This window comes from Peromyscus californicus, unplaced genomic scaffold (genome assembly GCF_007827085.1).
Source record: "Peromyscus californicus insignis strain IS unplaced genomic scaffold, ASM782708v3 Scaffold_19__1_contigs__length_69161282, whole genome shotgun sequence".
Lineage (NCBI taxonomy): Eukaryota > Metazoa > Chordata > Mammalia > Rodentia > Cricetidae > Peromyscus > Peromyscus californicus.
In genome coordinates this window covers 68,877,626-68,890,235 of record NW_026294491.1, presented here as the reverse complement: position 1 = coordinate 68,890,235, position 12,610 = coordinate 68,877,626, and the positions used below count along the sequence as shown (strand labels likewise).

Genomic DNA, 12,610 nt, shown 5'->3' with positions numbered 1-12,610 from the left:
GAGTCAAGCAGAGTGAAGCAGCTTGCAGAGCAGAACAGGACAGTGACAGCTGGACCAGCAGGAGCAGTGGCGGTGGCGGCAGTGTCTTCCTTGTTCTGTATTAGTGAGTCTGTTTCCCCACTGCACCCCTTAATAAACTGATTATATATATATATATATACCTCTGTGGGATCTCACTTCAATCAAGAGTAAGAAAAGGCACATTTTATGAATTCTTACCAACTACACGTTCTACTCATTTTTCCCTACATACAGAGTGGAGTCTAGGTGCACAACACTCCTAAAAGACAAAGCCCAGATTATTTATTAAAGTGGGTGTGACTGTGGGACCCAGAATGTCCTAGGTTCCTGTAGTCTTGTGTTAACATCTTGATGCTGGGTTGGGATGGATGCAAGACCTATATAGAAATGTAGAAGAGGGTTGGAGAGATGGCTCAGAGGTTAAGAGCACAGGCTGCTCTTCCAGAGGTCCTGAGTTCAATTCCCAGCACCCACATGGTGACTCACAACTATCTATAATGAGACCTGGTGCCCTCTTCTGGCCTGTAGGCATACATGCAGACAGAATACTATATACATAATAAATAAATAAATCTTTTTTTAAAAATTTTAGAAATGTGGAAGGAAGCATGAAAGTTCTTCAAGCTGGAAAATAGCTTAATGGTGTATGCTGACTATTTATAAGGTTCCAGGTTTGAGCCCCAGCAAACAAAAGCTGGGAGGGGCCCTTCAGTCTTAAATTCATGTAAAAGAGATCCTCAAAATACTTTTACCTGTTCAATACTGGGCTTTTCAAATGGGGGCCTCTTCTCCAAAGAGCCTTCAACCACAGGTTTTCCTCTTTGTAAAATAGACTTTCTCAAGAGCTGCAAAGAAATCATTTTTAAAAACAAGCTTTAGTTTGAAAAGCTTTTTATGGTGTGTTTGTGGCTATGTGATTTATGGTTTTGGTTTTTTTAACAGGGTCTCCTTATGTAGTCCAGGCTGACCTTAACTCATGGCCCTTCTTTCTCAGCCTCAGCTTCCCAAATGATGGAATTATGGGTATGCACCAACATAACTAGCACTTAAAACACACCACACACACACACACACACACACACACACACACACACACACACACACACACACACATATCACATCTATTCCTTTCCTTCCAGTTCCCACCCCACATCTACCTAACCTTTAAGTGGAGTCACCAACTATATTCTGCTTAGCCACATAAGAACTCCTAGATACCACAAACTCACATTCATGCTAGCCACAGAGCTAGCCACCTTTCAATTCTGAGCAGCCTGGACTACCCTGTACTGATCCCCATACTCTACCCTTCCCTCCATTTCCCCTTTTCTCCCATTTTTGCTTGCTAGGGACCCAGAAACCCATTTAGACTCATTGAGGCCACCACAGGGAGCTGAAGCTCTCAATCTTAAACATTAGATAAGCCAGAATCCACTCCGCATAAATAAGGTCAGAAAGAACTGCTGCCTGCAGAAGCTGTGAAGCCCATGTGTACTAGACACATGCATGGGCTCAGGGGCTTGGAAGGAGCTTTCTCTACTTCTGTCTTTTTCTATTTCTTGTCTATCTGTAGAAACCAGGTGCATGTTCTCAATGCCCACAAACCAAATACACTGCTTTAATTCCTGTCCTAGGATCAAAAGCCTCCAAAAAGCAAACAGAGAGAAAAGGGACAAAGCCATTTACCTAGAACTACGCTGAAGATGAATTCAACCCTAAGGACTCTGGAGAAATCTACACTTGGGTGTGAACAACTGCCCCCTTCTTTTCCTCCTTTGATGCTTATGTTTAAATCTATTTTAAACACTTTTTCTTGGTCTGAATGTGGTGACTCACACGTGGAAGGCTGAGTGAGACCAGAGGATTGCCACCACTGGTTACAAAATGAGTTTGAGGCCAAACAGGGCTACAGAGTAGAGTCAGATCTCAAAGAAATAAAAAATTTCTTTAAAATATTTTTACATATATTCATGTGTATGTGTGTATGTGGATGATGCATGAACCACAGTGTATATGTGGAATTCAGAGGACAACTTGAGTCAATTCTGGCCTTCCACGCCGTGACTCCTGGGACTTGAACTCAAGTCATCATGCTTGGCTGCAAGCACCTTTACCCATTGAGCCATTTTACCAGACCTTTTTCTCAATAAACTCCAACTCTGAAAAAGAAAAAAGACACTGACATTCTTTCCATTCAACTCTAATTGAAATCGCCCATAGCTTCCTTCACGTGTAGGTCCTGCATTTATTTACTCTTTCCTTCTTTACTCCATTTCTGCCTTTCCAGGAGACGTGAAAGAGGACAACTACTTGCTATATTAACAAAATTGATGAATCCAAGAGACAGAGCTTCTCCATCTGCAGGCAGCAGGCCTGTGTTCTCAGTGCCCACAAACCAAATGAACTGCTTTTAATTCCCACTCTAAGATCAAAAGCCTCCAAAGAGCAGACAGACAGGAAAGGGACAGAAAAAGGAATATGTCACCACAGAGCACAATACCTTCTAGGGGGTCCCATATAAGTTATGAGTGTGGACCACTTACTGATCCTTAATGTGCTGTGTTCATCTTCACAAAAATTAACTGTAATAAAGATAAGCATTACATGTGTTTCCAATGATAAAGATTAGTCATGAGTCAGCTGTGGTGGCCCTGCCTGAATCCCAGTACCACAGAGGAGGAGTCAGGAGGGCCAGAAGGGTTAGGTCATCCTCAGCTACAAAAGACTCCATATTAAAACAACTAATCGTGAATTTTAAAAACAAGCAATTCAGCCGGGCGGTGGTGGCGCACGCCTTTAATCCCAGCACTCGGGAGGCAGAGCCAGGCGGATCTCTGTGAGTTCGAGGCCAGCCTGGTCTCCAAAGCGAGTTCCAGGAAAGGCGCAAAGCTACACAGAGAAACCCTGTCTCGAAAAAACCAAAAAAAAAAAAAAAAAAAAAAAAAAAAAAAGCAATTCCAGTTGCCTGTGTTTATTTTTTGATTTAAATAAAATCTTTTTTCCTTAGCTCAGTTAGCCACTTGGGAACTTGATCCACAGAAATGTTCAGTTTTGAGGTGAACTGATGTGAACTGGGGGAGACAGTGAATCTATTTCTTCAAATATAAAGTGATGTAGCTGGAAACTGGGCATAAGGGCTTATGGTACCAACAAAGTATTCAGGAGGCTGAGGCAGTAAGGACTACTGCAAATTCAAAGCTAGCCCATGACACTAGTGAGTTCCAGGCTAGCCATAGCTACATAGAAAGACCCTGTTTCAAACGCAACAAAAAGATCAGCTTGGATTACATAGAAAGACCTAACAAAAGAAAAGAAAGGAAAGGAAAAGCAGAGAAAGAGGGATGGTTGGAAGAGGAGAAAGCACTGACCAGCTTGGATTCTGATTTTAGAAGCAAGTATATCTGGACTGTTGTTTGAAGATGGGGGCGGGCAGTTGCAGATACCACAGTGCTATGACCCAAGCAAGGCAATGCTTGCTGGCTCGCTTATACTGGCTGCAAGCCACATGGCCTACAGGATGGAAAGTGTCAGCTCCTTCACTTGGCAGGGCAGCAAAAGCTGCCAGGGCACTTGCTCCAAGACAAACAGTAGCTGGAGCTATGCAGGCCTTGTTTTCCCTCAACTACGATCTTTCTCCAAAGAAGCAGGAACAGCTAGAATCTGCCAGGGTTCAATCAGATGACTCCAGCCTCACAGCCATGTCAGAAAGTTGCCACCTGAGGGGCTCAACCTGATGACATTCAACTCCCACCCACCCCAACCCATTTTAGAATATCCAAACTTTTAAAACTTTTTAAAAAATGGATTCTCCTTCTCCCTTCTGTCTTCTATTTACCCGCAATCCCTCAGTTAACACAATAAAATAAAAAGAGAAAGAAAGAAAGAAAGAAAGAAAGAAAGAAAGAAAGAAAGAAAGAAAGAGAGAAAGAAAGAAAGAATGAAAGAAAGAAAGAAAAGAAAGAAGGAAAGAAAAAAGAGAATACAGAGCAAATGTTTAAAAGGTAACAATTATGAGAATCTTATAGAGAATCCACTGAGGTTCCCGGCAGCCACAACAAAGAGGGAATTTCATGGCTAACTTAGCTCTCTGTGTCACCCAAAGCAAGCAGAGGCTAGAATACAGCTCAATGGAGCACTTGCCTGGTACAAGCAACACCCTTGTTTTAATCCCCAGTACCACAAGGAGTAAAAACTAAAATTAAAAATAAGTTAAGCACAGTTGTTCTTATTAAAAGAAGAAAATTTTGTGGGCTGGGAATGTAGCTAAGTGGTAGAGCAACTGGTATGTGCCTTGCACTCATGTGGTACACAGACATACATGCAAGCAAAACACTCATACACGTACATAAAAAGCACTACAGAGAAAGAGAGCCACCAGGGAAGGGAGGCTTCATAAAAATCTGTGTAAATAACTAGGCACGGTGGCCTGTGCTTATAACCCCAGCACTAGAGTAACTGAGGCAGAAAGATCCTGAGTTGAAAATCAGTCTGGAAATCACTGGGAGACACTATTTCAAAACTAACCTTTAAAAAAAAAAAAGTGAAACCTGAAAGAAAAAAAGAAAATACAGACACTGGCACAGGTTTCCTGGCCATGCCTTCTGTTTTGATATGTTTCCTAACATTTTTACAAGGATTGCACAATACAACATCATCTGCAAAGAACTCAGAAACAGCTTGTTTGCTTCTTGGTGTGTTTCTTTATAAGATGCTGAGAACTGAACTCAAGTGTTCTTAACCACTGAGCCATCTTCTCCAGCCCCAGGTTTCTTGCTTTAATTGTTCTTCTGCTGCCTCCTTTAGGAATCTGGTTTTGGCAAATTGTCCCCCCATCAGCACCTGTGAACAGCTGTGTGACTGAAGGAAAGGCACAAAAAGAAGCAGCAGCTCCAGGGAGTGGTGTGGTGCCCAACGTGGGGCTCAAACTCACGACCCTGAGAATAAGAGTCTCATGCTCTTTAAAAGTTACTGAACTTTGCTTGGCAAAATGGTCCTTCAGGTTCCTGCCTCGCAGAGGAAACTGCCAGACATTCTACAGGACACAGAGAAAAGTGACTGAGAGACTCTAGGCCTGTGGGCTGAAGACAGAGGCCCCAACTTTACAAAGGAACTTTGGATAACTGTCCAGGCTGCCAGCTGTCTCTGTCTACTCTCGCAAGACTCCCAAAAGTTGCTTGTGTATGTCTACCATTTCTCAGGTAATATTATATCCTTCTGAGGTCTTTGATGTAGTTGAAGACTAGATAGTTATAATTTTCCTTAGTTATGTATGATAAAAGATAAGTTAATGCCGGGCGGTGGTGGCGCACGCCTTTAATCCCAGCACTTGGGAGGCAGAGCCAGGCGGATCTCTGTGAGTTCGAGGCCAGCCTGGGCTACCAAGTGAGTTCCAGGAAAGGCGCAAAGCTACACAGAGAAACCCTGTCTCGAAAAACCAAAAAAAAAAAAAAAAAAAAAGATAAGTTAAATATGAAACCTTAGACTCACAAATATAGGATAGATAGGATATCTTCTTTAATTTTGCCAAATACAAATAAACTAGATGTTGTAGCTGTGAGTCTTGCTTGATAATTGTTTTGTTGTATGTAATTTTACTATGTTGAAGTTGAAACCTTCTTTTTTGAAGAAAGACAAAAAGGGGAAGTGCTGTGGATGATTAACTGACAAATAAAACACTGATTGGCCAGTAGCCAGGCAGGAAGTATAGGCAGGACTAGCAGAGAGGAGAATTGGGGAAGCAGGAAGGCGGAGAAGGAGACGCTGCCAGCCGCCACCATGAGTACCAACATGTAAGATACTGGTAAGCCACAAGCCATGTGGCAAAGTATAGATTAATAGAAATGGGTTAATTTAAGATATAAGAACAGCTAGCTAGAAGCCTGCCACGGCCATACAGTTTATAAATAATATAAGTCTCTGTGTGTTTACTTGGTTGAGTCAGAGTGGCTGTGGGACTGGCAGGTGAGAGAGATTTGTTTTGACTGTGGGCCAGGCAGGACCAAAAAGACTCTAGCTACAGTGGTGGCAATGCCAGTGCCAGTCAAGGGCTTCCCTCTAAAATAACAGACCCCTGGCCAGCTTCCTTCCACTGACACCTCCCTCCAGGCTCCTCCTTGAAGGCTTCGCTGCTGTGCCTGTATGCCACAGCCCCTCTAGCGCACAACTCTGCCTGGAAATCTCCCCGAGCAGGAATGGCTCTTTTCCCCTCACAGGCTTTAACATTGCAAAAACATTACTGATTGTTCACTGGCCATCTCCTTGACAGACATGTAAGTCCAAAACGGAAGAACTTTGTCTTGTTACAGTTCTGTCCCTCAAGATACTCCAATGCCATCTCTAGTTCAGGCTGTGATAAACACTTATTTGGTGGATGTTAAGAAATCTATAAACATATGTGAATCAAGATGTTCAATTTTGCACACACGTAAATGTGTTCATAGCACTCATATTAGAGACTCTTGAGGAGCAAAGCCTCAGAAGCAAAGCTGAGTGCCTTCCACCCATAAACTGCACATGGGACTGGGCTCATCTGAACTTTTGCTTTGGAAATGCAAAAGTCTCACCTCACACTGGGCACAGTGGCCCATAACTAAAATTTCAGCACCTAGATTCTAGATCTTAAAAGGTGGAGGCAAGAAGATCAGGAGTTTAAAGCAAGTCTCAGCTACACAGGGAGTTTGAGGCCAACACAGAATGTATAAGACAATGTTTCAAAAACCAAAAAAGGGAGTGGGCGGCTGGAGAGATGGCTTAGTGGTTAACAGCACTTGCTGTTCCTCTAAAGAACTTGAGTTCAGTTTCCAACATCTATGTTGGATGGTTCACAACTGACTATAACTCCAGCTCCGAGGGATCCAACAGCCTCTCTGGCCTTTGCAGGTACCACACTCATGTGCCCATATCTCTACACAGACACACACATACACATATAATTAAAAATAAAATAAATCTTTAAAACAATAATAAGGGGACGGAAAGATAGTTCAGCAGGGAAAGGCACTTGCTACCAAAGCTGACAACCTGAGTTAATCCTTGGGGGAAAGAGAAAAATGACTTGCACAAGCTGTTCTCTGATCTCCACATGAAAGCCATGACATGTGTGAGTACATGAATATACATGCACACATACAAATAAGTAGTTGAATGTAAAAAATAAATAAATAAAATGTTAAAAATCTCACCTTGAATAGGTAGAAATAAACTTGTTTGGTATCTGCATCTTCTTCTTTGTGGACACAGGTAAACAGGTACTCCACATCCAACACAATTCCCAGGAGTCTGTTCATTTCCTCCTCTGACACATTCTCCAAGTGGGAAACATGAGCAGCTTAAGGTGATACCAAGGAAGAGGTGTAAGACTCAAGAGACAGTCACAAACATTATCCATAGTGAAACAGGTTATCAACTAGCATGGTGGCACTTGCCTATAATGCCAACACTTGGCAGGCTGAGACAGGTGGAACACAAATTTCAGGCAAGCAAGATCCCAAATAAAGTCATAAAACAGTGGGGTCGTCAAGATGGCTCAGCAGGTGAACCCACTTGCCACACAAGCCTGAGGGCCCAAGTTCAATCCATAGAACCCACATTGGTCAGAAATGACAAGACTCCTGACAGTTGTCCTCTGATGTCCTGACATATGCCACATCATGTTCACACCTACACTCACACACATGCACACAAGTAAGCAAGCATGGTGGCTTTCAATGAGCTGGCTCAGTAGATAAAGGTATTTACTACCCAGATTGAGAACCTCAGTTCAATCTCCTCATCTCACACAGTAGGAGAGAACCAACTCTGAACAGTTGTCCTCTGTCTCCGTAAGCACACTGTGACACACACATATACACAAGTACACAAATACACACACAATACAAAGTTACAGAGGTCAAAGCAATCCTTGTAATCTGCTTACCTGAATAAATCTAATGGACACATCTGAATTCACAAGCATCAACACTGCATCTTTGCATTATCAAATTGAAAAGGAATTGATTAGCTGGGCGTGGTGGAGGACACCTGCCATCCCAGCACCCAGGAGACTGAGGCAGGAGAACTGAGAGTTTAAGAAGAGCCTGGATTACAGAATAATACTCTGACTTAGAGGATCCTGGATTAGAACAAAGTATAATGGTACATATGTATGAAAACGCCATAATGAATTCCATTACTCATACACTAAGTTAAAATTAATTACAAAAAGGAAAGCCTCAGCAGTGCTCCTGTGTCTGAGGTTTGCTTTGTTGTGGATGAAATAGGCTCTGTTTCCCAGGCTAGCACCTTGTAACCACACCTCCTATCACTTCATACATCACCACACCGAGCTCCCCTGTGTCAGGTTAAGCACTAGAGATTTGTATGCTGAAATTAATTGAGGGTTTTTTTTTGGGGGGGTGCTGATTTTTGTTTTGTTTGTTTGAGACAGGGTCTCACTGCATATCCCTGACTAGCCTAGAATTTATATGTAGACCATGTTGGCCCTAAACTCAGAGAGACCTGCCTGCCTCTGCTTCCACCTTCACCTGGTATGCTTGTGTGTGGACGCGCGCGTATGCGCGCGCGTGCGTGCGTGCGTGGGGGGGGATAAGGAGAGAGAGAAAGAGAATCTGCCCAATTGTAGTACTGAGAATATTTAAAATCCACTCTCTTGGCACACAATACATAAAGAACCATCTCTTCTTCCTTTTTTGTTTGTTTGTTTCCTTGCTTGCTTGTTCCAAAACAGGGTTTCTCTGTGTAGCCCTGTCTTTCCTGGAACTTAGTAGACCAGGCTTGCTTTGAACTAGGAAATCTGTCTGCCTCTGCCTGCAGAACACTGGGATTAAAGGGATGCACTACCACCACTCAGCTTCCTTTTCTTTAAAAAAATATTAGTTATTCTTTTGTATGTATGTTTGTCTGCATGTATGTATATGGACCATATGCCGGCCTATTACCTAAGGGGTCCAGAAGAGAACGTCAGATACCCTGGCACTAGCATTAGTAAACATTCATGAGCTGGGAGTTGGACCTTGGGTCCTCTACTAGAGCAGAAAGTGTTCGTAACAATGTCTCCATCCCCAGGAACCATGTCTTAAAAAGCATACCTTCTTAGGGCTGGTGTGGTTTAATGTAGCACTTGCCTAGCATGCTTGAGGCCCTGAATTCAATCCCTAGCAGCCACACAAACAAGTTGGATCTTTCAGGATCCTAATTCAATTCCCAGCACCCACATGGAGGTTCACAACCTAACTCTAGTTCCAGAGGATCCAATGCCCTCTTCTGGCCTCCACAAGCACCAGGCACATATAAGAAGGCAAAACATCCATACACATAAAATAAGAATAAATAATATGGTGAAATTATTAAGGCCATTCCATGTAGTTAAAAGAGATTTATTTAATGGCGTAACTTACAAATTAAGGGATAGGTAGGTCGCGGGGTCTGGGGAAGGTGTATCGCAGTGTTCTCTGGAGCTCTGCTTGGCCCACCTCCACCGTCCAGGGTCCCGGAACAGAGAGAGAGCCTGACCCATCCAGATCTCAGGTCTCCAGGCGCCTCCCTTGGCCCCGCCTACAGTTGCCGAAGTCTCAATGGGGGTTGGAACTTCCAGATCAAAGCTGGAATGGCTACCCACTACAAAATAAATCTAATTGTTTTTTGTTTTTTTTAAGATTAAGGGTTTCTCTTAGTGATGACTGGTTCTTTAGGACATAGTACAAGTTGCTTATCAGTGAACAGTTCTGCCTTTCAGTTAGAGGTGCTGGCATGAGTGAGGGATGCCTGAATGCCTGGAGTCCAGAGATAAGCTTAGCATGTCCAATTCAACAGCCCCAAAGAATGAGAAGTGTGGTTTAAATGTGAAGTCCCCACCCCATCCCGGTGACACGTTTGAACACTTGCAAACCAAAACAAGCCCTTCCTCCCTTTAGCCACCTGGAAAGATGTCACACAGCAAGGAGACAGTAAGCAGACAAGTGATCTTAGGATCTCTAGGGATATGGTTGTTTGAGGAAGGCCATGTTGAGACTACCCTGGGAACAGACAGGGCAGACTGGAATTTAAAGAAATGCAGTGGCTCTGGAAGGTGACAAAGAATGATTGAATCCAGTGATTGATGGGGAGGAAGGCAAGGAGAGAGACAGGCCAGCTGTCATTTCAGGATGACATGTCATGCTATCTTAGAGTCCAATTTGCCTTGCTGGTGGTACCCTTATGTTTTGGGGATAGGGAGGCTAGGGGTTCCCAATAGACTGACATTTAAAGAAGCTAGCTGGTGATGAGAATTGGGTGAGAGCAAAAGCTGAGAGGCACACACCCATAAACTTGAGGCTTGGGCAGTGGAATGAAAGCACAAGGCCAGCCTGAGCGGCCAAAAAATAGTAATAATAAAATATATTATTCCTGCAATTAACTGACACAAATGAGGCATGTTCCCTAAAGGTTTCCTGCACAATCTAAGACATACGTGACCTGACAAATGCTCTCCTCACGTGAAGTCTAATTCTGAGCATACTGTCAAAAGTGATATGACCACATACTGTAGTCAAATATAAAATAACATTTTCAAAATGTACTTTGTAATTTTTAAATCTAATTTTATTTTATTTTTTGAGACAGGGTTTCCCTGACTGTCCTGGAAGTAGTTCTATAGACCAGGCTGGCCTCAAACTTAGAGATCCACTTGCCTCTATCTCCTGAGCCCTGGGATAAAAGTCCTATGCCACCACACCAAACTATTTTTTTTTTCTTTCGAAACAGTATCTCACCATGTAGACCAGGCTGGCCTAACTCAAGGAGATCTGCCTGCCTCTGACTCTCAAGTGCTGGGATTAAAGGTGTATGCCGCCATATCCAGCTTTGATGCAAACTATATATAGTCCTAGAAATAATAGAAATTTAATCAGTTCCTATTCCAGGGTGTTGTTTGGTTTATTTTCCTGAGACAGAGTCTTACTATGTGGCCCTGGTTCTCCTGGAACTCGCTATGTAGAACAGGCTGGGCTACTGGCCTCAGACTTGTGGCAATTCGCCTGCCTCTGCCTCCCAAGTGCAGAAATTGCAAGCATGCACCTTGATGCCTGGGTTCCCCACCCCCCCATTGGCAATGTCTCACTGTGTACTTCACTGTCTTGGCTGGTTTCAACTTTACAATCCTGCCAAGTCCCAGCTCCTGCCAAGTCTGGCTGGGACATGCCGTTTTAAGCTTTGATAGGTGCTTCCTGACCCCTCAAGAAGTTTTCACCAGTACAGTGTCACATTGGTGTGGGAGAATCTCCTGTCCTCTAACCATGGCCCTTATCTGGGTTTACTCTCATAGCAGATCAAGCTGTAGAACAGAAATGGCTGCTGGTGTTCTGTAGATGCCTTAGTCCACTACTTTCCACAAGATACTGTTCTCTCTAGTACTGCCATTTCCTCTGCCTGCTTTTTGAGGATGCTGGTCTTTTCCTACTGCCTTAAAAGAAGTGAGGTACTAATGGTCCATCTGGCATATGCTATGCAGTGTCTTACAGGTTTTGTGAGGGCCTGTATTTGGCTGAATAGATTTAGTGGTACAGAACTTTTAAATTTGGAGGCTGGAGAGTCGGCTTTGTGGTTAAGAACCCTGGCTGCTCTTCTAGCAGACCTGGGTTCAGTTCCTAGAACCAACATGGCAGCTCATAACTGTTTGTTATTCCAATCCGGAGTGGGTAGGATGCTATTCTGACATCTTCTTCTGGTCTCCATGGGCACTCCATGCATGCAGTGCATATACACACATTTGAGAAAAAAAATCGTGATAAAATAAATGAATAATTTTTTAAAAAAGAAATTTAAAGCAAGGCATCACCATGCCTTTAATCAAAGTGAGTTCCAGGACAGCCAGAGCTGTTACATAGAGAAACCCTGTCTCAAGAAAGAAAAGAAAGAGAGAGAGAGAGAGAGAGAGAGAGAGAGAGAGAGAGAGAGAGAGAGAGAAAGAAAGAAAGAAAGAAAGAAAGGGGGGAGGGAGGGAGGGAGGGAGGGACGAAGGAAGGGAAGGAAGGAAGGAAGGAAGGAAGGAAGGAAGGAAGGAAGGAAGGAAGGAAGGAAAAGATGGAAAGAAATTTTAAATTATTGTTTAGAATATCAACTCTACTCTGTTGTCTGGCATTTCTTTTAGGTCTGTCAACAGTATGTCCTAAAAGAACCAAGAGACAATGGAAAGGAATCTCCCCAAACACTTGGTTCTTTCTGGAGAAAGGTCTCTCTGTGTAGTCTTGGTTAGTGAGGAACTTGCTATATAAACCTGGCTAATCTCAAATTCACAAAGGTCCTCCTGCCCCTGCCTCCCTGGTGCTAGCCTGAGCCACCACCCTAGCACTTCAATGAGTATGTTTTCAAATTTTAAAACATGCCTCTGTGAAAACATCAGTATCACTTTTTTAAAGAGCTAAGAAATTGTTTCAAATTAAAGAAGACTAAGAAGACAGGACAACTAGTTCTAGATTGGATGTTTAGCTGAGAAAATTAGACACACATATTAATGTTAAACTTACTCTAATTGTGAACTGAGTAGAGATTACATAAAGATATTGTCCTAATTAGGGTTATTATTACTGTGATGAAACATGAGCAAAGCAACTCG

The 12,610-nt window shown here is 43.0% G+C and overlaps 1 protein-coding gene across 3 annotated transcripts in view; it reads right to left on the bottom strand.

Moving 5' to 3' along the window:
• Positions 1 to 12,610, bottom strand: part of Kat2b (lysine acetyltransferase 2B) — a 121,407-nt gene that overhangs the window by 59,884 nt on the left and 48,913 nt on the right. For 2 of the 3 annotated variants that reach the window (XR_008219964.1, XM_052745635.1), the window contains exons 3-4: positions 7,203 to 7,348; positions 774 to 866 (exon numbers count right to left, since the gene is read on the bottom strand). Coding sequence is in view for 2 of the 3 variants with exons in the window: in XM_052745635.1 (XP_052601595.1) it covers positions 774 to 866; positions 7,203 to 7,348 (239 nt within the window). In the remaining variant the exon portion in view is untranslated. The remainder of the gene's footprint in view (positions 1 to 773; positions 867 to 7,202; positions 7,349 to 12,610) is intronic. The other variant, XM_052745636.1, reaches the window with a different exon arrangement.